This window comes from Phyllobates terribilis, unplaced genomic scaffold (assembly GCF_046119375.1).
Source record: "Phyllobates terribilis strain yellow unplaced genomic scaffold, ASM4611937v1 Scaffold_5__5_contigs__length_657084704, whole genome shotgun sequence".
Taxonomy (NCBI): Eukaryota; Metazoa; Chordata; class Amphibia; order Anura; family Dendrobatidae; genus Phyllobates; species Phyllobates terribilis.
Genome location: NW_027362765.1, coordinates 425,510,001 through 425,534,540, shown reverse-complemented (window position 1 = coordinate 425,534,540; position 24,540 = coordinate 425,510,001). Strand labels below are relative to the sequence as shown.

At 46.3% G+C, this 24,540-nt stretch overlaps 1 protein-coding gene across 2 annotated transcripts in view; it reads right to left on the bottom strand.

The window, feature by feature from the left end:
• The window catches only part of BTAF1 (B-TFIID TATA-box binding protein associated factor 1), an 84,417-nt gene that overhangs the window by 4,523 nt on the left and 55,354 nt on the right, over positions 1-24,540 (bottom strand). For both annotated transcript variants that reach the window (XM_073685230.1, XM_073685231.1), the window contains exons 22-34: positions 21,612-21,765; positions 20,521-20,630; positions 20,025-20,226; positions 9,369-9,517; positions 8,662-8,814; positions 8,395-8,516; positions 8,146-8,313; positions 6,533-6,610; positions 5,047-5,176; positions 4,582-4,723; positions 4,376-4,506; positions 2,815-2,940; positions 2,572-2,724 (exon numbers count right to left, since the gene is read on the bottom strand). In XM_073685230.1, coding sequence (XP_073541331.1) covers positions 2,572-2,724; positions 2,815-2,940; positions 4,376-4,506; positions 4,582-4,723; positions 5,047-5,176; positions 6,533-6,610; positions 8,146-8,313; positions 8,395-8,516; positions 8,662-8,814; positions 9,369-9,517; positions 20,025-20,226; positions 20,521-20,630; positions 21,612-21,765 — 1,818 coding nt within the window. The remainder of the gene's footprint in view (positions 1-2,571; positions 2,725-2,814; positions 2,941-4,375; positions 4,507-4,581; positions 4,724-5,046; positions 5,177-6,532; positions 6,611-8,145; positions 8,314-8,394; positions 8,517-8,661; positions 8,815-9,368; positions 9,518-20,024; positions 20,227-20,520; positions 20,631-21,611; positions 21,766-24,540) is intronic.

Below are 24,540 nucleotides of genomic sequence, written 5' to 3'. Positions count from 1 at the left end.
CGTCTCCAGACTGGGCCGTGTACTAGATGCTTACTAGCCTGTGTGACCACAGCGCTGGCTAACCAGAGACTTTGTTCAAAGGACGTTTTCTTTGTTTGCATTTTGCTTTGCATTTTTTGCAATCTCTCCAAAACTACACTACGTGCGAGTACAATCTCTCCAAAACTACACTACGTGCGAGTACAATCTCTCCAAAACTACACTACGTGCGAGTACAATCTCTCCAAAACTACACTACGTGCGAGTACAATCTCTCCAAAACTACACTACGTGCGAGTACAATCTCTCCAAAACTACACTACGTGCGAGTACAATCTCTCCAAAACTACACTACGTGCGAGTACAATCTCTCCAAAACTACACTACGTGCGAGTACAATCTCTCCAAAACTACACTACGTGCGAGTACAATCTCTCCAAAACTACACTACGTGCGAGTACAATCTCTCCAAAACTACACTACGTGCGAGTACAATCTCTCCAAAACTACACTACGTGCGAGTACAATCTCTCCAAAACTACACTACGTGCGAGTACAATCTCTCCAAAACTACACTACGTGCGAGTACAATCTCTCCAAAACTACACTACACCCCCTGACAAAAATTATGGAATCACTGGGCTCGAAGGATGTTCATTCAGTTGTTTAATGTTGTTGAAAAAAAGCAGATCGACATGATAATCCTCTCCTTTGTTTCAATTGACATCTCTCATGTTGGAGTCATGATTCATGTCAGTCCACTTGGTGCAACAGCTCTCCAAGGTGTGATCACTCCTTTTTAGATACAGACTAACGAGCAGATCTAATTTGCTACAGGTGTTAGTTTTGGAAATGAAAATTTACAGGGCGATTCCATAATTTTTTTTCCTTCTGCTTGGTCTGAAAAAAAAAATTACCCTTACTGAATACCACATTTTTAATCTTGATTTCTTTTAGTGTTTCTTAAAGCCCTAAAGTTGCCATTTGAAATGACTTTAGTTTTGTGCCATGTCTGTGATCTGCTTTTTTTCAACAACATTAAACAACTGAATGAACATCCTCCGAGCCCGGTGATTCCATAATTTTTGCCAGGGGTTGTATACACACACATTCCTCAACCATGAATCTGCAAAAACACCAGTACACGCCCTCATCATCTCCCGCCTCGACTTCTGCAACCTCTTGCTCTGTGGCCTCCCTTCCAACACTCTCGCACCCCTCCAATATATCCTAAACTCTGCTGCCCGACTAATCCACAAGTCCCCCCGCTATTCCCCGGCCTCTCCTCTCTGTCAATCCCTTCACTGGCTCCCCATAGCCCAGAGACTCCAGTTCAAAACCCTAACCATGACATACAAAGCCATTCACAACCTGTCTGCCCCATACATCTCTGACCTGGTCTTCCGATACTTACCTGCACGCAACCTCCGATCGTCACAAGATCTCCTTCTCTACTCCCCTCTTATCTCCTCTTCCCACAATCGCATACAAGATTTCTCCCGTACATCCCCCCTACTCTGGAACGCTCTACCCCAACATATCAGACTCTCGCCTACTCTGGAAACCTTCAATAGGAACCTGAAGACCCACCTCTTCTGACAAGCCTACAACAGTAACCCTCACTCCACCATTCGCTGCACAACCAGCTCTACCCTCACCTACTGTATCCTCACCCATCCCTTGTACCTTGTACAGGAGGAGAGAGTACCCAGCCCGCAAGGGCTCACAATCTGCCAGTCGCTGACTCCTTTTTATTCAAATGATTAAATTTTTATTTGCTATGTATACCCCCTTTTAAACATGTAAAGCGCCATGGAATTAATGGCGCTATAATAAATAATAATATACACATACATACATATATGTGTGTCTCCAGCCTGAGCGTTACCACTCACAGGAGCCAATCTATATGAACATGCTCCGCTAGGTCAAAGCAAATGCAAAAATTAACCCTAACCTAAAAATGCTTCCAAAAATTGTCAAGATTGAGGATCACAGATGCAGAGGTCAGCTAAGGAAACACTGTGCAGCAGATGGAAGACTGCAACAAAATTATGTACAAAAACATAGGACCTGGGGTGCAGAAAGATGGCAGCAGCTGCTTTGCACTGAGGAGTCAAAATGTGATTACATGGAGAAGGATTTGCGCAAGCGACATCCGCAGAAGATCTGGTGTTAGTTCTCTAAGATGTTTGGAACAACATCCCTGACTAGTTCCTTCAAAAACTAAGTAGCAAGAAAAATGGATGCCGTTTTAAGTCAAAGGGCGATCACACCAAAATACTGATTTTAGATTTGTCTTTTGTTCATTCACTTTGAATTTTGTTAACTGATTAAAATAATCTATTAACAGTTCTAATTTTAAAAGCATTCTTACTTTAGCATTTCTTTTCCACTCCTGAAAAACTTTTGCACAGGGATGTATATACACTAACAATTAGTGTGCACAGGCAACATAGGCTACTGTATGACCGTGATCAATTTTCCCATCCTATAATTCTGGCAAAAGGATTCAAATGCAGTCGGCAAGACTGAGAATCTCACTACAAAGAAACACTATAAATGTGCCCCCCCCCCATCTCACACACGTACTTGTTTTAATGCTGACAGTTTGGGGGCATGCTGAATATCCCGCAGAGTCGAGTTTTGAGTTGCTAGTTGATCAGTGACCTTCTTGTGCTCTGGATGTTGAGGGGTTAAAACCAACGCAGGATGGTTGCATAGTTTTCGCAAGTACTGCAGCGCCTAAAGAGACAAGATCATGCGTTACTGCAGTACATAGATAGGCAGTCTACAAACCATCCTACACCGTCTGCAATACACGCATGTAATCACCTGAAAGACGTGTCCTGTGGCTTTGAGCTTCGGCTTCTCGCCCTCTTCTGTCACTGAAGATGCAGAGACCGTTTCGTCTACATCAGTCTTTGCGCGAGACTTTGCAAAATCTTCATATAACTGAACCTGAGAATTGATAAACAAATTAACAGCAGTACGGTGAACACAAGTGATGATTAGAGTGGAAATATCCGGAAATAAACAGCTGTTTGTATAGTTAGTTAAAGGGGTTGAAAAAGAAAAAAAGTTCACCAGGGTCTTGGAGCCGTAAAAGACTAACTATCCGCCCCCATCTTGAACCAGCACAGACCACAGAGAAAGATGTCATCATTCCACAAACAGCAGGATCACTGCAGCCTGTGATTGGCTGATCAAATCACCTTACTGCTGCAGTCAATCACAGGCTGCAGCAGTTCAGCAACTGGTGGGACGTGGCATCTCTTCCTGTGTAATAGTGGTTGGTAGGAGAGTATCAATTAGTCTTACTTTTAACAGCCCAATGGAAACTTTTGTATTCATCTGGACCTCTTAAAAATATTTCTTCAACATATTGTCTCAATTTCTCAAGGCTTGCTATGATCTGACAGGAACCTACATACATACTCCAAGTAAACTATGAATGTTAAAAATATATATATATATATATATATATATATATATATATATATATATATATATATATATATATATATATATATATATATATATATATATATATATATATATATAATTTTAATATATACACACACACGTGAATAAATGAACAGCCCTAAGAATAATATTACACTGGTGTGACTGAGGCCTAGTGGCCCACATGGACACCAAATAGAACCAACTCTTTGTAAACATTATATATCAAGAGGAGACAGTTATAAAGGCTAAAAAATACATATTTTATTATAAACACAAAAAAATGCAGAATAGAGAAAAAAAATATATGTAGAAAAAAATTGCACATACAGAATTACAAGAGGTGTGCACCTGCTTAAACCATTAACCCAAACTGGTTACCTGATAGAAAGTTCATTTAGAAATGGCTGTCAACAAGTAAAGTGCAGCACAGGTAGGGCAAAAGCCAAACATTTATGGTAACAACATGCCTATATTAAACGTACCCAAAACACCAGTACCCCATTCACCATTGGTTGGGCCTAATATCACAAAAATGGCAGTCTTACCAAATATGAGGGCTATGGGCGGGTATGCGGCACACCAGGAGGTGTGGTTTTAACCCAGACGCGCATTTTGCGGCATTCATGGCCGCTTGTGATTGACGCTGGTGCGTGGCTAGTTACTGATAAATGTGCGGTAACAAGCCACGTGGCTTTTTAGCCATATTTATATCCACTTAGAATAAACAATGAAGGTTTCCAATAAATGATCACTAACAGAGATCTTGGAGAAAAAAATAAAACTATGCAGCTGGTTTTTCTTCTTTATTCTTTTTATAGCTAAACAAAAAGACAACCTTTAAAAGAGTCCCCTTGAAAACATTGGTAAAGACTCTGCATTGTGTTTTTTTCCTCCCTCTATGAAATAAGGGTTTGTGAATGTTTATTACCTGCAAAGGACTCAAGGAGCAATAGTAATCCTGAATAATCTTAGGAGGAAGATCCTGCAATACATCTTCCTTCATTCGGCGGAGCAGAAATGGCAGAACTTGCCGATGTAACGCTTCCATTGCAAGAACCCCTGTAAATATGAACCCGTGATAAGTGGACAGAAATAGCTGAAGTTTGCACAGAACTAAGCCTGTACGTTTATTACCTGCTTCCTGCTCACGAGACGAGCTTCTGGCGTCTCTACTTGCTAAAATAGGTTTTCCATATCTTGCAGCAAACTGGCGCTCTGTGCCTAAAAAGCCAGGCATGAGGAAGTCAAACAACGACCAGAGCTCCAACACATTGTTCTAGGGAAGCAAGAGACACGGGTTAATCATGGCTATCAGCAATGAATGCCAGCAAGCGGTTGCTCTAGGCAAGTATTGTTGGAGGCTGGCCTGTAGGAGACATGTGAGAAGTATCCCCCCTCCGATACAAGGCTGCAACGTATTCCTCAGTATGAGCATAAAGGGACCAACATCTGCCATGTACTACTACTATTATAAAAAGGAATGACAAAAGCACACTGCATACCCTGGGTACATGGGGATCTATGCATGTTATGTGGTTGGAAAGCGCTTTACGCACATGCCGTACATATGGTGAACACTACATGTAACCCCTCACATACCTGAATTGGTGTTCCCGACAAGATAATTCTATAATTTGCCGTTATTTGCTTAACAGCTTTTGACAATTTGGTCTTCCCGTTCTTAATGACGTGACCCTCATCCAGAATACAGTAATTAAACTTCATGTTCCTGAAACAGAAGTTATAAATGGAATAAAAATGTTGTGGTAGGTGAACATTATAAAAATGGAAAACCTGATTGCCCATGATAACAATCGCCTCAAAGCTTTTCATCGCCAGTGGACATGTTTAATAGTATTCAGTGAGGGGAATGACCTGGCAATCTGGTTGTCAGAAAACAATACTTAAAATACAATGTCGTGTTTGATGTGGTCCCCTCTAAAGCGCTGGTTTCAATAAGTTGTGTTTTTTTTGTTTCACCTCCTTTTCCTTCTATTCTCTTTCCACCCCTCTTTCTTCTTTACATTCCTCTAGCACACACCTAATTATTTGGTGCATATAAGAATATACTTACATACTAATGTTTAATGATAACTTTTTTTTTATTATTGAACGGAATTGGAATGTTCTGTATTCATATCAATGTTGTTAAAACCCAATAAAATATTTAAAGTAAAAAAAAAAAAAATAAATAAAGAAAAAAAAAGTGTTGTGTTACAGCGACATTTACAGAAATTACATACAGATGAGGAGACTGTGTGATGATCATCATCGTATAGAAAAGGTAAGAGCCTAATGTGTGTATAGTGAGAGAATAACCAATTACTGTATTTTTCGGACTATAAGAAGCACCCCAAATTTTCAGGAGGACAATAGGGAAAAAATTTATTGTGTCAAATGTGGGTCCATCTTACAGTCAGAATTCAGCTTACCGGCGAAGGGCGGTGGTGGAGCAGGGACACAGGAGGTGTGACGCTGAGGTGTGATGCTGAGAGTCCCATCCCAGGCTGGAAGAAGGGGCTGCTCTGCGGTGCTCGGTGGCAGGAGTTGGGCGATACGGCGGTCGATGTTGTGTGTCCCAGGGTGGTAGGAGGGGGTGTTTGATGGTCCTTGGCGGTGCAGGGCTCCGCAGACATTTTGTGAAACTCTGAAGCCCCTGCACTTCCATGTCCTCTATGCGGTGGACTCCGGGAACATAGATCTCAATCTGCGCAGATGCCACCTCCGGCGGCCATTTTCCTGGAGTCCACCGCATAGAGAATATGGAAGTGCAGGGGCTCCGGACTGTCACAAAGTGTCAGTGGAGCCCCCGCACTGCCGAGTATCGCTGGGGACAGTCAAACACCCCCTCCTACCACCCTGAGCATCGTACCTCCGGTCTTCCCCCTCCTCCAAACGCAGGACTGGCAGCATTGCCCAACTCCTGCCACTGCCCCCCGGTAAGCTACATTTCAGTCTATAAGACACACCCCAATTTCCCCCCGAAATTCTGCTTCGGGAGAACAAGTATAAACAGAAATATAGTAATGTAGCAGCTGGAAATGTATCACCTGAAGAGGGGGATGTGTCCATTCAGAAGACATACCTGAAGAAGTCAATATCATTCCTAACAACGTCATATGAAGCTACAATCAGATTGTGTCTCTTCACTTGGAGCTGCAACCTGGAAAATGGGAAAAGTATTACTAGAAAGCATTTCATGTAACGGACACTAGGAACCATTACTACTCTCTCCTTACACAGGAGCCTGTGATCTGTGGACAGCCCGGTACAGAGGAGAAGCGGAGCAGAAGGACATACAAGGTTTGTAGGAAAAGATTCAGCATCACTTGTATTTTATTCACCGAGATCCCTAGAGTCCAGTGGGCGGTGCGAATGATTGACAGCCATCTCTGCATGCGCAATCATACAGTGAAGACTGCATGTGAGTCCAGGGAGCGATTCTACTGACAGTAATTTCAATGAATAAAATGAAAGTTTTACTGGAATTTTTCCCACAGACATTCTCAACATGACAGATCCACTTTATACTTTGCTACATTTTTATAATATGTCCTTATACAGGTTGGACATTTTCTCTGTTAGGAATTTAACAGCGTTCTTTAACCAGACAGGTTCCCTATTAACCTACAGATATAGGGTTAATCTGCATGTTAATAGTGTTATGCAGGTGCCAGGACACTGTACAGAAAGTGTGGCACCCAGGAGAAAATTAAACTTTATTTGTCCTAGGAGCAGTCGGCTTTCAGTCATGCAGGCATGCCTGGAGGTATTACAATGACAGCAGTGAGTGCAGCAGCTGTAAGCACAGCGACACTGACTGACAGCCAGCTCAGCAGGGAATCCGTTCAGAGCTGGATGTCAGTTGTCTCCCGGGTGCCATACTTTCAGTACAGCGGCCAGGCACCTTCATAATGCCATCAACTGGCAGATTAACCCTATATCTACAGGTTAATGGCATTATCAGACCTGCCAGGTTCCCTTTAAAGCCACTGCTTATCTTCCCAAAACAAAGGTGAAACGCAAAGACTTTAGAAAACCTGGAGCCACCACTACACCGAGCTCTCTGAATACAGTTTGTACTGTGCAAAATGTGAGCTTTATAGGGTCCCCCCCCCCCTCTCCAGTATTCAGGATTGATCTGCTATGATTTTCATGAGGATTCCCTCAACCTTCCCTTTCAGGTTTCCATTTTTTTTTTCATACCGGATACAAAAGCAAGTTTGCACTGTTCTAACCTGTAAAAAAAAATAAATAAAAAAACCTGAAGGGGGTGGGTGGGGGAATTAAAATGAGCAAAACCCAAGTGAGCTCCCCCTAGTGGCTGTTTCTGTAAGAATACTTTACTATAGGACCATAGAGCTAGAGTTAACAAAAAAAAAAAAAATTATTTGTAGGAACCTGGTCCTTCGTGGTACCAGAGCCCAGCAAATCATCCACCTGCCAGAATCGCTGTTGCCTCTTCAGATTAATAGACCCAGTGTTATGTGTGCGTTGTGCCACTAACCAGAAGAGGCGCCAGGTGCTGCTCAACACATAGAAAATTTAGAGCTTTTTAGATACAAAACAGATCCCCAACAGGACAGAAATTGAATTCATCTCTGAATTCTGGACCCACAAACAGAACGATGTTGATTTTGTAATGACAACTTGTCTAAGGGCAGGTATTATAAGTGTACTGTGATGACAAGGACTTGCCTGGCTCGCTCGGTTGGAGGACCCGTGTAATGCAATGGGTTGAGATATTCTTTAGAGCAGAACTTTCCAACTTCATCCACCCAGTGCCCAGTTAAGGTCGGAGGACATACGACTAGTGAGGGGAGAGGTAAGCAGTCTGCGGACTTACTCTGGTTATACTCTTGAGATCTGTAGTGTATAGAGCAATTATTAAAACAATATTCATATTATAAAATATAAACACTTAAAGAATATAAAAAAAATTTCTACCTAAGGCAATGGTCCCCTGCAAGAATACATATAGACTGCAGGGTCTTCCCCAGACCCATATCATCACATAGGATTCCATGGAGCTTGTATTTATTCAGGAAGGCCAGCCAGTTCACACCGTCCTAAAAGGAAACACAAGAAATGCATCAAGTCAGATAACATCCTAAAAGATATAAAACAGATATTAAACTCCCCTCGATGTGCACTCCATACTGTACTTTCCGAAGATGGCAGCCCTCAGCCAAAAGAAACAATTTGACGTATTACCTGCTGATACTTCCTCAGCTCTGCTTTTATTGGAACAGGAATTGTATAATTTTCCAATTTCTTTCCGTCCAGCAGTTGTTCCAAGAAGCTTCGCTCCCTGGCTTTTAGTTTAATTAACTCTTCTGACATATTGGGAGGATCTGGGATCCCGGCCTAGAAACAAAAAAATTAAGTTGATCTAAAACTTAATGCAACGTAAAAAAAAAATAAAAAAGGCATAAAAGGTGTACCAGCCTCAATATACCATGAGATATCGTTCACAAGAAGAAAGTGCGAAGCTTAAGCGCTTACAGAAAAATTTTGACACATTACAACAAACATGGCACTATCATAAGATTTCACCTTCCACAGTCTGTGCAAAAAGAAAAAAAATCTATTAAATTGGCGTTTACTCCCTCAGTGGAATGATAAATCGCTCAAGAGCAGCCAACGTTTATTAATCATGGACAAGATCTTATAGGATGAATCCACTTAAATTTATATTACGCAAGTGTTTCTAGCAATTTTCTTGTGTCAATAAGTGATGCCAGCACCTTAATTGTAAGTGGAAGCCAATGATCATAATTTTGCAGATATAAAGTGCATCTCAGACTTGCTAAATATGTTTCGGCATTGACCGGTATAAGAGCAGGACTGTGGGCAGAGACCTCCGTAGATCACTACAATTAGGCTACAGTACATGTGTTTCGTAAGGCAATTCCACTTACCTCCAAAGGCATAAGCCTGATGAGTGTTGCAAAGCACTGGGTGGCCATGAAGCGCACACTGTCCGTCTGGTCGCTCATCCTTCCCAGCACTGGCACCACCAGGAGGACTATGTATGGGACGATGCCAACATCCAGCTGCTCCATCACACCTTTAGTGTTTTAATGTTAAGGCGTAACTGGTGAAGGGTCTTTCTGACGACTACATGTAAAATATACATGCAAAAATGGTCATCCCTTAACCCCTTTACCCCGGAGGGTGGTTTGCACGTTAATGACCAGGCCAATTTTTACAATTCTGACCAGTCACTTTATGAGGTAATTATTCTGGAACGCTTCAACGGATCCCCCTGATTCTGAGATTGTTTTTTCGTGACATATTGTACTTTATGATAGTGGTAAAATTTCTTCGATATCACTTGGTTTATTTGTGAAAAAAAAACGGAAATTTGGCAAAAATTTTGAAAATTTTACAATTTTCAAAATTTGAATTTTTATGCCCTTAAATCACAGAGATAGAGATATGTCACACAAAATACTTAATAAATAACATTTCCCACATGTCTACTTTACATCAGCACAATTTTGGAACCAATTTTTTTTTTTTATTTATTTATATATTTTTTTTTTTTTTTTTATTAGGGAGCTATAAGGGTTGAAAGTTGACCAGCGATTTCTCATTTGTCCAACAAAATTTACAAAACTTTTTTTTTTTTAGGGACCACATCACATTTGAAGTTATTTTGAGGGGTCTTTATGACAGAAAAGACCCAAAAGTGACACCATTCTAAAAACTGCAACCCTCAAGGTGCTCAAAAACACATTCAAGAAGTTTATTAACCCTTCAGGTGCTTCACAGGAATTTTTGGAATGTGGAAGAAAAAAAAATAAACATTTAAATTTTTTCACAAAAATGTTACTTTAGACCAATTTTTTTTTTTTTTTTTCCCGCAGGGGTAACAGGAAAAAAATGGACCCCAAAATTTGTTGTGCAATTACCCGAGCACGCAGATACCCCATACGTGGGGAAAAGAGGGATTTTTGGTACTCACCGTAAAATCTTTCTTGGAGCCTTCATTGGGGGACACAGGACCATGGGTGTATGCTGCTGTCGCTAGGAGGTTGACACTAGGCAAAAAAAGGAAAATGGCTCCTCCTCCGCAGTATACACCCGCCTACAGGCACCAAGCTCACCAGTTAGTGGCTAGAGCAGTAGGAGGAACATAAAAATAACCACTATGCAATGCCCAACGGGGCACAACTGTGAAAATTAAATGAGATGCCCAACTGGACATATGTCAAAAAACAGGGAGGGTGCTCTGTCCCCCAATGAAGGCTCCAAGAAAGATTTTACGGTGAGTACAAAAAATCCCTCTATCGCTTCATTGGGGGACACAGGACCATGGGACGTCCCAAAGCAGTCCCCTGGGTGGGAGAACAGAAGATAGTCACAGATTAGGTCAGACTGCAGGCAACCGCCGCCTGCAGGACCTTCCATTCAAGACTGGCATCAGCCGAAGAATAAGTGTGGACCTTGTAAAACCTTGAAAAGGTGTGAAGTGAAGACCACATTGCGGCCTTACAGATTTGAGAGGCCGAAGCCTGATGGCGGACCGCCCAAGAGGCCCCCACCGCCCTGGTGGAGTGAGCCCTTACTCCGGGAGGGGGAGGTTAGCCAGAGATGCGATGTGCCTCCAAAATGGTCGAACGTATCCAACGGGCGATGGTTGACTTGGAAGCAGGAAGACCCTTGCGATGGCCCTCAGGGATGACAAAGGACATCAGAGCGCCGAAGGGAGACCGTTCTAGAAAGGTACACACGTAGAGCTCTGAGCAGGTCCAGTTTGTGCAGGGACTTCTCCCGTGGATGCACTGGAGCAGGGCAAAAGGAAGGCAAAACGATGTCCTCATTAATGTGAAAAGCGGAAACCACCTTTGGCAAAAAGGAAGGCACCGTCCTGAGCACTACTTGGTCTTGATGAAACACCAGAAAAGGCGACCGACAGGATAGGGCTGCGAGTTCTGCGACCCTTCTAATCGAGGTAATAGCCACCAGAAAAGCCACCTTCCAGGAAAGGAGAGAGGCTGGAATGTCCTGAATGGGTTCAAACGGAGGCTGTTGTAGGGCGTTTAGGACCATATTAAGGTCCCATGGTTCCACTGGAGGGCGATAGGGGGGCGCCAGGTGGGCCACCCCTTGTAGAAATGTCCTGACCTGAGGACGGCTAGCTAAGTTACGCTGGAATAGAATGGACAAGGCCGAAACTTGGCCCTTGAGAGTGCTGAGAGAGAGTCCCGCCTCTAGGCCAGACTGAAGAAAAGCCAAAATGACTGGGAAAGAAAAAGACATAGGAGTCAGCTGATCCTGTTCGCAGTGACGAAAAAAGGCTCCCCAAGTTCTGTGGTATATGCGCGAGGTAGCGGGTTTTCTGGTGCTAATTAGGGTCTGAATGACATTGTCAGTAAAACCCGCCGTCTTCAACACCGCGGCCTCAACGGCCATACCATTAAATTCAGAGAACGAGAACTCTGATGAAGAATAGGACCCTGAGAGAGAAGGTCCGGACGGTCTGGTAGTCTCCAGGGGGAGTCGACAAGCAGATTTACCAGATCTGCGTACCAGACGCATCTGGGCCAATCTGGGGCTACTAGGAGAACTGGCACTCCCTCTGTCTTGACCTTTTTGATTACTCGAGGGATCAAAGGTAGAAGCGGAAAGAGATAGGGCAGTTGGAACTGTGACCATGATATGACTAGCGCGTCCTGGGCGATTGCTAGCGGATCGCGGGACCGAGCTACAAAGGACGGAACCTTGTGGTTTAACCAGGACGCCATGAGGTAGAAGTCCGGCGTGCCCCACCGTAAGCAGATTTGGTGAAACCCCTCAGGATGGAGAGACCATTCTCCTGAGACGAGGCCGTGCCGACTGAGGAAGTCGGCCGCCCAGTTGTCGACCCCTGGAATGTGGACTGCTGAGATTGCTCAGACCGTCTTCTCGGCCTAAAGAAGCACTCTTGCCACCTATTTTAAAACGGGCTTGCAGCGCGTTCCTCCGTGATGGTTTATGTATGCCACGGCATTGTCCGATTGTACACAGACTGGGAACCCTGCCAGGATCTCCTGCCAGTGACGCAACGCCAGGTAAATCGCCCTCATCTCTAGAATGTTGATGGGAAGGGAGACTTCGTGGGGACTCCACCGGCCCTGGACCGTGTGTTGTAGAAAAACTGCCCCCCAACCGATGAGACTGGCATCGGTCGTGACCACCTGCCAGCGAAGCGGAAGGAATGATCTCCCGGGTCTGAAGGAAGAAGGGAGGGACCACCAGGTTAGGGACCATCTTACTTGATGCGTCAATCTAGGTATGATGGATTCTTGTCCCAAGCTGAGAGAAGGGCTAGTTGAAGAGACCGGGTATGGAACTGGGCAAACGGAACTGCCTCCATGGCGGCTACCATCTTTCCCAGGACAGGCAAAGGGAGGGTGGACTTGGGTCGGAGAGGATGTGGATTCCTTGTCGTAGAAAGTTTATCTTTTCCCTCGGAAGGAGGACCCGGGCACGGGTCGTGTCGAACTGCATCCCTAGGAAGGTTAAACGTTGGGATGGGACCAGGGAGGATTTCTGTGTTGGTCAGCCAGCCTAACCGGGAGAGAGTGTTCAAGGTGATCTGGAGACTGTGGAGACAGTCCCTGAACGTGGGGCCTTTGATCATCCCCTACCTCGACGACCTGTTGATTACAATTCCCCTTGTTCGAAGAATGGCCATAACTGTTGCCATCGCCTTCGTGAAAACCCTCGGGGCTGTGGCGAGGCCGAAGGGGAGGGCAGTGAACTGGTAATGCGCGTTCCTGAAGGAAAAGCGAAGGAACTTCTGATGTGACGCGCAGATTGGGATGTGAAGGTATGCATCCTGAATGTCCACTGAGCAAAGATATTCCCCAGCCTCCATCGAGGCGATTACCGACCTGAGCGACTCCATCCTGAACTGTCGGATGTGTACATGAACGGGAACCGGGACTATGACGCCTGAGCGCAGAAGGGCGTGACGGAAGAGTCAATATGCTCCTCGGCCATGGTTGGTCAAATAGGAGGGGGCGTATATTCTTCGGAGCGGAACCGCCCACCGGACACGCCCACCCCACCAGACGGGAGAAAAGCGCGGCAGATTTGCCGCGCATAATGAAGAAGAAAGAGGAAGTAGCCCAGGGAAGCGCCATGTTTGGTGGGAGGAAGGCAGGTAACGCCGGGGGACTGGGACCTACCACTAAAAGACAGGGAGGTACCTGTCTTAGCGGGTCCGGGAATTGTCCGTTCCTTTCTCCTTCTGAGGATGGTCTCAGGATGCCTTCCTGGATAGGGGGGGGGGGGGGGGGGGATCCTGGCTTTTCCTCCTTCCCGCACTGTCCGGTCCTGGACAGTGCAGGAGACTGGGTCAACCCCAGAAAACTGGGGGAAGGTCAACCCCAGAAAACTGGGGGAAGGTCACCCGCCGGGACCACCGTCTCCCTCCCAGGCCGCTCCGAGGAGGGGGCTGGGGTGGGGAACAGGCTAGGACTGGCCACCGAAATCACCCTGAGACACCCTAAGGTGACAGGGGATAAGTCCTGCCCAGCGGCTCCGAGAGTGGGCGATGTGGGGGTAGCCACATTGCTCTCGGTCGCTAGTGGGTTAACAGGGGACGCAGTATGCCCTGTTAGCCTGAAGAGCTGTATCTGAAAGAGAAAAAACAAAGGTTAATAAACACAACAGGGTTGGATTTGTGAAGATCCAGGTCCACCTCCTACAGACACCAAGCTTAAACTGGTGAGCTTGGTGCCTGTAGGCGGGTGTATACTGCGGAGGAGGAGCCATTTTCCTTTTTTTGCCTAGTGTCAACCTCCTAGCGACAGCAGCATACACCCATTGTCCTGTGTCCCCCAATGAAGCGATAAAGAAAAGAAAATAGCTCCTCCTCCACAGTATACACCCGCCTACAGGCACCAAGCTCACCAGTTAGTGGCTAAAGAAGTAGGAGGAACATAAAATAATTAACTATGCAATGCCCAACGGGCCACAACTGTGAAAACTAAATTAGATGCTCAACAGGGCCAACTGGACATATGCCCAAAATCAGGGAGGGTGCTGTGTCCCCCAATGAAGGCTCCAAGAAAGATTTTACAGTGAGTACCAAAAATCCCTCTTTATCGCTCCATTGGGGGACACAGGACCATGGGACGTCCAAAAGCAGTCCCTAGGGTGGGAGAACAAAAGATAGCCACAGATTAGGTCTGACTGCTGGCAACCGCCGCCTGCAGAACCTTCCATCCAAGACTGGCATCAGCCGAGGAATAAGTGTGGACCTTGAAAAACCTTGAAAAGGTGTGGAGTGAAGACCATGTTGCGGCCTTACAGACCTGAGAAGCAGAAACCTGATGGAGAACAGCGCAAGAGGCCCCCACCGCCGGAGGGGGAGGTTTGTCCGAGACGCGATATGCCTCCAAAATGGTCGAACGTATCCAACGGGCTTTGGTTGACTTGGAAGCAGGAAGGCCCCTGCGACGCCCTTCAGGGATGACAAACAGGGAGTTTGAATGCCAGAGGGAGGCCGTTCTAGAAAGGTACACACGTAAGGTTCTGACCAGATCCAGTTTATGCAGGGATTTCTCCTGTGGGTGCACTGGAGCCAGGCAGAAGGAAGGCAAAACAATGTCCTCATTGATGTGGAAAGAGGAGACTACTTTCGGCAAAAAGGAAGGCACTGGCCTGAGCTCTACCTTGTCTTGATGGAAGACCAGAAAGGGTGACCGACATGAGAGGGCTGCGAGTTCTGCAACCCTCCTAATAGAGGTAACAGCCACCAGAAAAGCCACCTTCCAGGAGAGATGAGAGGTTGAGATGTCCTGAATGGGTTCAAAAGGGGGCTGTTGGAGGACGCTTAGGACCATATTAAGGTCCCATGGATTCACCGGGGGGCGATAAGGCAGCACCAGGTGGGCCACCCCTTGTAGAAACGTCTTGACCTGAGGACGGGAAGCCAAGTTACGTTGGAATAGAATGGACAAGACTGAAACTTGGCCTTTGAGAGTGCTTAGAGAGAGTCCCGCATTCAGACCAGACTGAACAAAGGCCAAAATGGCCGGTAACGAAAAGGAGCTAGCAGATCTTTCTCGCAGTGACGAAAAAAGGCTCCAGGTTCTGTGGTATATGCGCGAGGTTGCGAGTTTTCTGGCACTAATTAGGGTCTGGATGACGTTGTCTGCAAAACCCGCCTTCCTCAAGACTGCGGCCTCAACGGCCATGCCACTAAATTCAGAGAATGAGAACTCTGATGAAGAATAGGCCCCTGAGAGAGGAGGTCTGGACGTTCTGGTAGTCTCCAGGGGGAGTAAACCAGCAGGTTTACTAGATCTGCGTACCAGACTCGTCTGGGCCAATCAGGGGCTACTAGAATTACCGGTACTCCTTCTGTCTTGATCTTTTTGACGACTCGAGGGATCAATGGTAGAGGGGGAAAAAGATATGGCAGCTAGAACTGAGACCATGATATGACTAGCGCGTCTTGAGCAATCGCAAGGGGATCGCGGGACCGGGCTACAAAGGATGGAACCTTGTGGTTTAACCGAGACGCCATGGGGTCGACGTCCGGCGTGCCCCATCGTAAGCAAATCTAATAGAACACCTCGGGATTGAGAGACCATTCTCCTGAGGCAAGGCCCTGTCGACTGAGTAAGTCGGCCACCCAATTGTCGACCCCCGGAATGTGGACTGCTGAGATTGCCTGAACTGTATTCTCGGCCCAAACTAGCACTCTTGCCACCTCTTTCAAGACGGACTTGACGGTTTATGTACGCCACAGCCGTGGCGTTGTCAGATTGTACGCGGACTGCGAACCCTGCAAGAATATCCTGCCAGTAAAGCAATGCCAGGTAAATTGCCCTCATCTCCAAGATGTTGATCGGTAGGGAGACTTCGTGGGGACTCCACCAGCCCTGCACCGTGTGGTGAAGGAAGACTGCCCCCCCAACCGATGAGGCTGGCATCGGTCGTGACCACCTGCCAGCGAACCGGTAGGAATGACCTCCCGGGTCTGAAGGAAGAGGGGCGAGTCCACCATGTTAATGACCTTCTCACATGAAGAGGTAACCTGATGCGTCGATCTAGAGACGACAGGTTCTTGTCCCATGCCGACAGAAGGGCCAATTGAAGAGGCCTGGTATGGAACTGGGCAAAATGCACTGCTTCCGTAGCTGCCACCATTTTTCCCAAGACACTCATGCATAGGTGAAGAGAGTGTGGACTTGGGTCGGAAAGGTGGTGGATTCGACGGAGAGAGTTTATCTTTTCCCTCGGGAGAAGGACCCAGGCATGGGTCGTGTCAAACTGCATCCCTAGAAAGGTTACGCGTTGAGATGGGACCAGGGAGGCAGTTAGACAGTCCCTGAACGTGGGACCCTTGATCAATAGGTCGTTGAGGTAGGGGATAATTACAATCCCCCTGGCTCGTAGAATGGCCATAACCGTCACCATTACCTTTGTGAAAACCCTCGGGGCGGAGGCAAGCCTGAAGGGGAGAGAAGTGAACAGGTAATGTGCGTTCTGGAAGGCAAATCGAAGGAACTTCTGATGTGGTGCGCAGATTGAGATGTGAAGATACGCATCCTGAATATCCACTGAACATAGATATTCCTCGGCATCCATCGAGGCAATTACGGACCTGAGGGACTCCATTCTGAAGTGCCGGATGCGTACCTGTCAGTTTAGTTGCTTGAGGTCCAGGATTGGACGTAGTGAGCAGTCCTTTTTTGGAACAACGAAAAGATTGGAGTAAAAACCGGAAAACCTTTCCTGAAGGGGGACTGGAACTATGACTACTAAACGCAGAAGGGAGGCAATGGCCTGAAGGAAATGGGGAAGCAGAGATGGATGCGGGGGGCAGGACCTGAGAAATAGTGTTCCTAGCATGGCGTTGAATTCGATCTTTTAGCCGGAGGTCACAATCTCCTTGACCAAGGAGTCTTCTATTGCCGAGACCCAAGAGTCTCGGAACAGAAGTAGACGGCTGCCCACCCTGGGAGAAGTCCCAGGTGGGAGTGACCTGTCATGCTGAGGAAAATCTGTTGGATAGTGATCGGGATCCAGAGGGCTTAGAAGAGCGACCCTTTGGGCGCCAGTTGGGAGTGGGCCTAAAGGTAGGCTTACGTCTCTCTCGCTGTGCTGGGGTACGGTCCTGTTGAGAGGAGGGGCCCGGTTGAGCGAACTAACGAAAGGACCGGAACTGAAGGGAACGTCTCCTAGGAAAGGGGCGTTTAGGTCTCGGCTGAGGAAGGGAGGTGCTCTTACGCCCAGTGGCATCAGAAATGATCTGGTCTAATTTAGACCCAAATAGTCTGGAGCCCTGAAAAGGGAGATGATTTGTTAGTGATTTTTTGGAGGTCGGGTCGGCGTTCCAAGCCTTCAGCCAAAGAATTCTACATATAGCAATGATATTGCTAGAGATGCAGGCTGAACAGGCAGCGGCGTCAAGGGACGCCGTGAGCAGATATTCTCCTGCGTGGGCGATCTGATCCGCTAGGTCAGCCAGATCGTCTGGGGAAGGATGCCCTACCTAAGCTGTTTGGCCCATGCGGACACTGCCTTTGATACCCAAGTTGAGGCGAAGGAAGGACACAGGGAAGTGCCAGCAGCCTCAGAGGCTGACTTAGCCAAGGCCTCAACCTGTCTATCCATAGTGTCCTTGAGGGAGGAACCGTCTGGAAGAGACAGCACCGCCTTGGCTGAGAGACGAGAGACAGGAGGATCCACAGATGGGGACTCCGTCCATTTACTGACAAGATCGTGATTAAACGGGTATAGCATGTCTGTTTCTTTCCAGTGAAGAGCTTTTCTGGATGCTCCCACTGTTTCTGAAAGACACCGTCAAATTCTGTATGATTAGAAAAGGTGCAAGCCGGGCGCTTAATTCTCTTGAAGGAAACAGAGTAGTCCTGAGAAGGGCTCTTGTCCTCTTTAACATGCAGGGTCTGATTGACGGCCGATATAAGGCTGTCAACCATGTCCTGGATTTTAGAATATTGGTCCGTGTCGGATCCAGAGTCAGAATCTGATGCCGACTCAGATCCCAGGGCGACCTCTGGGGAAGAGGTGTGAGATACAGGGAGCATTTTGGAGTCTGGAGAGCTGGAAGACGAACTTGTGTGAGTCAGTTTCTGAGAACGTGCTCTCAGTCTGCCCTTGGGAGCACCATCCCTGTGCTATACAGTCTGTCAGCGCTGCAGATGCAGAAGATACTTTGGTCATGCACTGCGCATGACCAAAGTACCTCTCCTGTCTGGTGACCCGGATGTTGTCATGGCAACATCCGGGAAGCTGCGGCAGACCGCGCTGGAGGCCGGGATAGGAGGTGAGTATTGCGATCACCTCCCCTTGACCACGCAATGCTGTGATAGACTTCGATCGCAGCATTGAGGGGATTAATGTGCAGGGAGAGGTGTGGGACGGCTCCCTGCACATAGTACCGGGTGTCAGCTGTGACGGCTCCCTGCACATAGTACCGGGTGTCAGCTGTGACTTGTGTGCGGGCGTGATCGCTATATGACCTAATAGTACGTCATTGGTCCAATCGGCCCAGGTCACCATGACGTAATATTAGGTCACACGTCAAAAAGGGGTTAAAAGTTGTCCGGTCAAAACCGACAAGTCTGCAGTCACTCTGTGTGACTGCAGACTTATAAATCCCCCCAGCACACGCACTGTGGGAATTCGCTTGTTTCAGGCCTAGTAACAGAGAGTATGAGTTATACATACCCCCGGACAGTGGGCGCATCTAGTGACATAGATGTCCAGTGGCCTCACTGGTTAACAGTGTTGCTTTGCATCGATTGAGTCCTGGGTTCAAATCCCACCAAGAACAACATCTGCAAGGAGCGCGAGTGTATTTGTGTCCTCTAGGTTCCCCCAGTTCATCCCATACTCCAGACAAGACATACTGATATGGGACTTTATCAATGTTCTCATTGGTGCTTACAATCTAATCTCCATCTAGCGCCACAGAATATAACTACTCTACATAATTGAAAAAAATAAATAAATTTAATAGACCGGCACCATGCCATACACCCAAAACAAAGACGAAGAATAAGGAAAGAGTGGTGTATGAAGTGGCTCTAGTTGGGCCATAATATGAATGGCATCCCAAATATATTAATATAAAATGCTATGTTTTTAATGTAAGCTGTTCACTTGTTTTTAATAATTAAAAAACAAAATTTCAACACCTAGGTTTCCAATACACGCAGAAACCCCAACCATCTCCCAAAATATTTAAAAGGTACAATGTATACCTATGTAATTGTGTATTACATAAGTAAAGGCGGACTCGGGGGGGCCCAGCTGACTCTTTTGAAAGAAGGTTCCACAGAAACCCCAATATAGAACCAGATCAGTTGAACAGCTGAGAACAGTCAACCATCCCCGTTGACTCATGGATCCGTCATTTCCGGGTTACCAGTTTTGCCGGGAAAATTATCCTGGGTTAAATAGAAGGAATTAGACAAACTCCAGTACAATATTTAGCTTTCTGGCATACATAATCACATCACCCACTCGTTATATACTTTTCTACATTAGTGCATTTCTGCGCAACCTTTACACACGACAAGCAATTAGAAAAGGAAGGATACAAGCCAGCGCTTCAATGGCTCCCTCCTGTTTCGTGTTATCATCAATAGCACTAAGCCACGGCAAAACTTTCTCCAAAAATCCATTCATTGTTTCCATGGTAGCGATGCGGCTCATAACTCCTACACAACGGGAAGCCATATGCCTCACCGACGTGTAAGGATGCTGCAGACTCGTGAATAGGTGAGGAAGATGTTGAAGCAGCTGGGAGAAGCAAAAACACAATCACTTAAAATGCAAGAGTAAGTTTTACATAAGTATGCCACCTTATTATGGACTATATTACAGATGCCAGGTACTGTAAGGAGTGCAACAATTAGTTTCTCAAAGGAATCTGCTCATCACATCTAAAGACATTTCTCCATTATCCCGCTGCAGATCCTGACGGTGCCGATAATGCCAGCCGTACAATCCCTCTGCAGGGAAACTCCCGGTCCTTTAGGTTTATGCTCTTAATTCTAATGAACAACCCTTCACCTTTTACTTGTGACTACTTACCACAGGGTGAAGACTGCGATCCATGGAAGAGGCCGTGACCTCAAACACTTGAAGGCTGCTGACTAGTTCTTGGGCGTGATCATCTCCTTTTTCCAAGAGAAGCTTGCCATCTACAATATCAACACAATTTGTTATACCATGGTAAATAATTTAATGGAAATGGCAAGAACTTTTATTACTGGCAGCAAGACCAAAAAAAATAAAATAAAAACGTGCTAAAAGGATCTGAAGTGTAGCATTTTTGACATTGAACTGGACACATGATGCAGTAATGGCTGCAGTGAAGGGTAAAAAAAAATATGTTTGCTCTTTTCTTTTATTTCACGTCTATGTTGCGGAGATATTAGTGATCAAATAATTCAACACTTAATTAAACAAAAAAAAAAAAAAAAAATCAAAACCCACGTTACCAGGCAGAGTTCACTGGGGGCGTGTACTTCCTCTCTCACCCTGACCAATCATAAACAGGCAGCAACACACAGGGGGGAAAGAACATGCCCCCACAATAGCGCAGAACAGGCTGAGTGTGCAACATGTATTGACGAGGTCTGCTCGCCTCTCTGCAGATCTCCTCTATGGCAATGTGGGGGACGGACAGGGATTCTCTGGCAAGACCAAATACACTTTGGCATTGCCAAAAGCAAGTGTTGTGCTGCCAACTCTGCTGTACTGCCCCTCCCCCTACACCAACTGCTGGAGATTAAAGCTGTCAGTTAATCACACTTGTCTGCTGTTCTACAGTACATCATTACTGCAATGAAAAGAGCAGACTGTTACATGTCTCACACTGAGCCTGTTCTAAGCTATTGTTGGGGCGTGTTCTTTCACCAGTGTGTTGCTGCCTGCTTACGATTGGTCAGCATCAAACAGAGGAAGAAGTACACGCCTCCAGTGACCTCTCTGTGCTAGGATTTCATTGCTGCAGCAAGAAGTGTACAGATTTGTGGGAGTCCAAGAAGCCTCAAACAGGGAACAGTAGGGGATTAGTAAAGCTAGTATGACTATGTTCAGATCACTTTTCAAACTAAATATTTTCTTGGCTAGATAACCAATCATACTTAGTTATTTGATAATATATGGAAAATACCTACCAAAACTATCAACATTAATGTTGTTCCTTAAAGGTCCAACCGTTGCATCCCAAAGATGTGGTAGGCCCGTGGCTAAATTACATGCAAAGTGTTTCGCTATAGTAGCAAGAGTATATTCTGCACCTCTTCTCTGGACTACGTGCTGCTTAGGATTCTGGAGGAAAAAAAAAAAAAAAGTTATATGACCTATCCGATATGTTTTACTGGACATTACCAAAATGGTCTAGAACAGATAACAGTCCTTGACAGCAAGTGTCTACAAAAGGAGACTAGACCCTCTAAGCCCAATTCCCAATCTGACATGTGTAAATGGAAGGGCCGAGGAGGAAACCAACACCAATGTTATTCCTGTTTCATTAAAAAATGTTGTCAAAGGAAGCAGCACACACAGACATTCTAGGCAGATTTATAAGCTCCTCTAATTATAAAAATCATTTCTCGGTCGCTTTATTGTAAACACAGGAAACAATGGGATATGTTGCTGCCACCAAGAATTACAGTTAACGAAAAAGTCAGATCCTTTCCTTGCAGACCACACCCACCTGCATATACCAGACTAAACCAGTTTAGCCTAGTGTCATGTAGGAGGCAGACACAAGCCTGAGGTCCTGTCTCTTCTCTGTGGTATTTTTTACTAATATTGTCTCCTTTTCTCCTTTAGATAGGCTAACAGATTGGAATGGCCGGAGAGTACAGTCTACCAGGGGTCAGGCCGTATCCCGTTGTTCTGTATGGCAGAACCATTTCTTTTCTCCTGCCCATTTGCCCCACAAAGCACGGCGTGTGGGAAACAGAGTGAAGAGAATCCATGGTAACGCGTGCTACAATTGTATTGCATTTAGACTTTAGCTCAGAAGATTGTGTGTTCCAGAATCAAGCCTGTTCAGGACAGGAGAGAGTAGCCCCTTCCATGCTGCATTGTCTCCACGGTCTTTTGAACCATGCACACTGCAGTCATATGCATCAACGTTTTTCATCTAAGTTTTTTTTTTTTTTGCCCCCAGGGCATTCCCTGTACCTGCTCTCTGAATGTTCCTGTCCCTCAGCTTCCCTGCCTCGCTCTGCTCCTAGTCCCTTTTTAGGCTCAATCATGCAGCCTCCACTGTCCATGCTGGAGCAAGATCCACACCCAAGCCCCAGTTCCTGCTGTAGAGTAGCTGACTGCTTCGCGCCTCCTGCGATCCTCTGCTGGTGGAAAGCCTCTAATTTAGGCTCCGGCTTCTATCGCATTCTTACAGGCTCACATCCGGCTTTGAGACCCTTCTGCGTTCATGCTGGAACATGGACTATAATTTAGGCCCCAGCTTAGCCTGCTCTAGTGAACGCTCACAGCTGATAAGGCTCGCTCGCGCGGACTCTATTCCTGTACCAGCACCTTCCCTCTGCATGCTGGCTGCTTGATTCTTGTAGCCTCAGCATAGACATCTCCCTCTGCCCCAGTTACTACAGCCTTGCTATCCTATGGATAATCCTCAACCAGCTGCATTCCATCCCAGGACAATGTAGGCCGTCAACTCTTCCATGGAACAGACACACTCTGTACACAACAGCATCAGTTACCCCCTTTCTAACATCAGCTCTTCTCTCAGAGGACAGAGCACACCAGCCCTCACAAAGCCCCTTTTGTTACCATTTTGTTTTGAAGCCCCTTTAGGCAAGAGTGTGACCCTACCTTGTATGGGCAGTTACTCTCTCCCAATCGGTGCCCAAACAGACTAGGTATTCCAGACCTTAGACACTGTGATGGGAGTCTACCTCTGCTGACTGCACCCTAGTACTTTGTCCACTAGCCAGAATGAGTCAGACCCACCAGCTCCTCCGCACCTACATTGCAGATCATGGCAGTGGTCAATACGACCTCGACCAATTTTGTCTCAGTCTCTATCTCTGCTAGTCTGCCCTCGCAATTAATAACCACAAGAACCAGACCAGCATTCCAACCTGGAATCATACCTGGGACTTGAACCAAGTGCTCAAGATACAGACATGATTGACACCCAGTGATCCAGTCCCTGAAAGTAAAGGTAAAGTGTATTTTCCTGCAGAGATGGTGTCCTTCAGAGGAATCAGCCCCACCCTAATATGCTTCTCAAACCACACCAAACTGTGCGAGGAGCCTAACAAGGTCTGGACGCGCACACGTGGCAGTATAAACAAACAAGGTCATATGGAAAATTTGTATCCTTTTCCAGTAATTCTCGACCTCTCCTCCTCGAACAGCTTTCCTCAAGGACCCCATAGCTAGACATGTGGTTCCTTGGACATGTCTGCATTTGAGGCAGCGAGCTCCTTTTGTGCCAGGGTCACCAAAACTTATTGCCTGGTGAGTAATCCTGCACCAAGTCATCCTTCTGGGGCTCCTACAACAGTGTTGTCTGACCTTGCAGAGCAGATTGCCCATGTGAGCAAGTATCTCTGCTTTGTCCTGCTTACAGTTGACGATTATTCTATTCAGGTCTCATGCAACAATGTGACGGTTTGTCATAAGCAATAACAAAACATTTGTTCTTTGGCCAATTAACCTACCCTTTCAGGGCTCCCACCTTTTTCAGCACCAAGATGGACTAAGATCTTTGGCATCACAAGAGCCCTCCTGCTGCACAGCACAAGCGGATCATCATTGGGGAACATGGCAGGCCTTCTACCATGCGTTTTTTTAAGTGTTATTGCCGCTGCGGAAAGGCTTAAAAAACCCATTGTGGGCACACAGCCTATTACAAGTCACCCCCACCTGGGAACCATTCAGGGTCATGCAGCTCCCACAATCTGCACGCTGGGTCTGAGATGTTATATATGCTTGCGGAAGGAGGCTACATCTATGCTAATTTCCACTAACGCAGGGAAGGGTTGAAGAGTATGTATCCAAGTGCTGACGTGCATATTAGGCGGGGGGGGCCCACTTGCCGTCGGGCACCCAGGCGCGCTATGG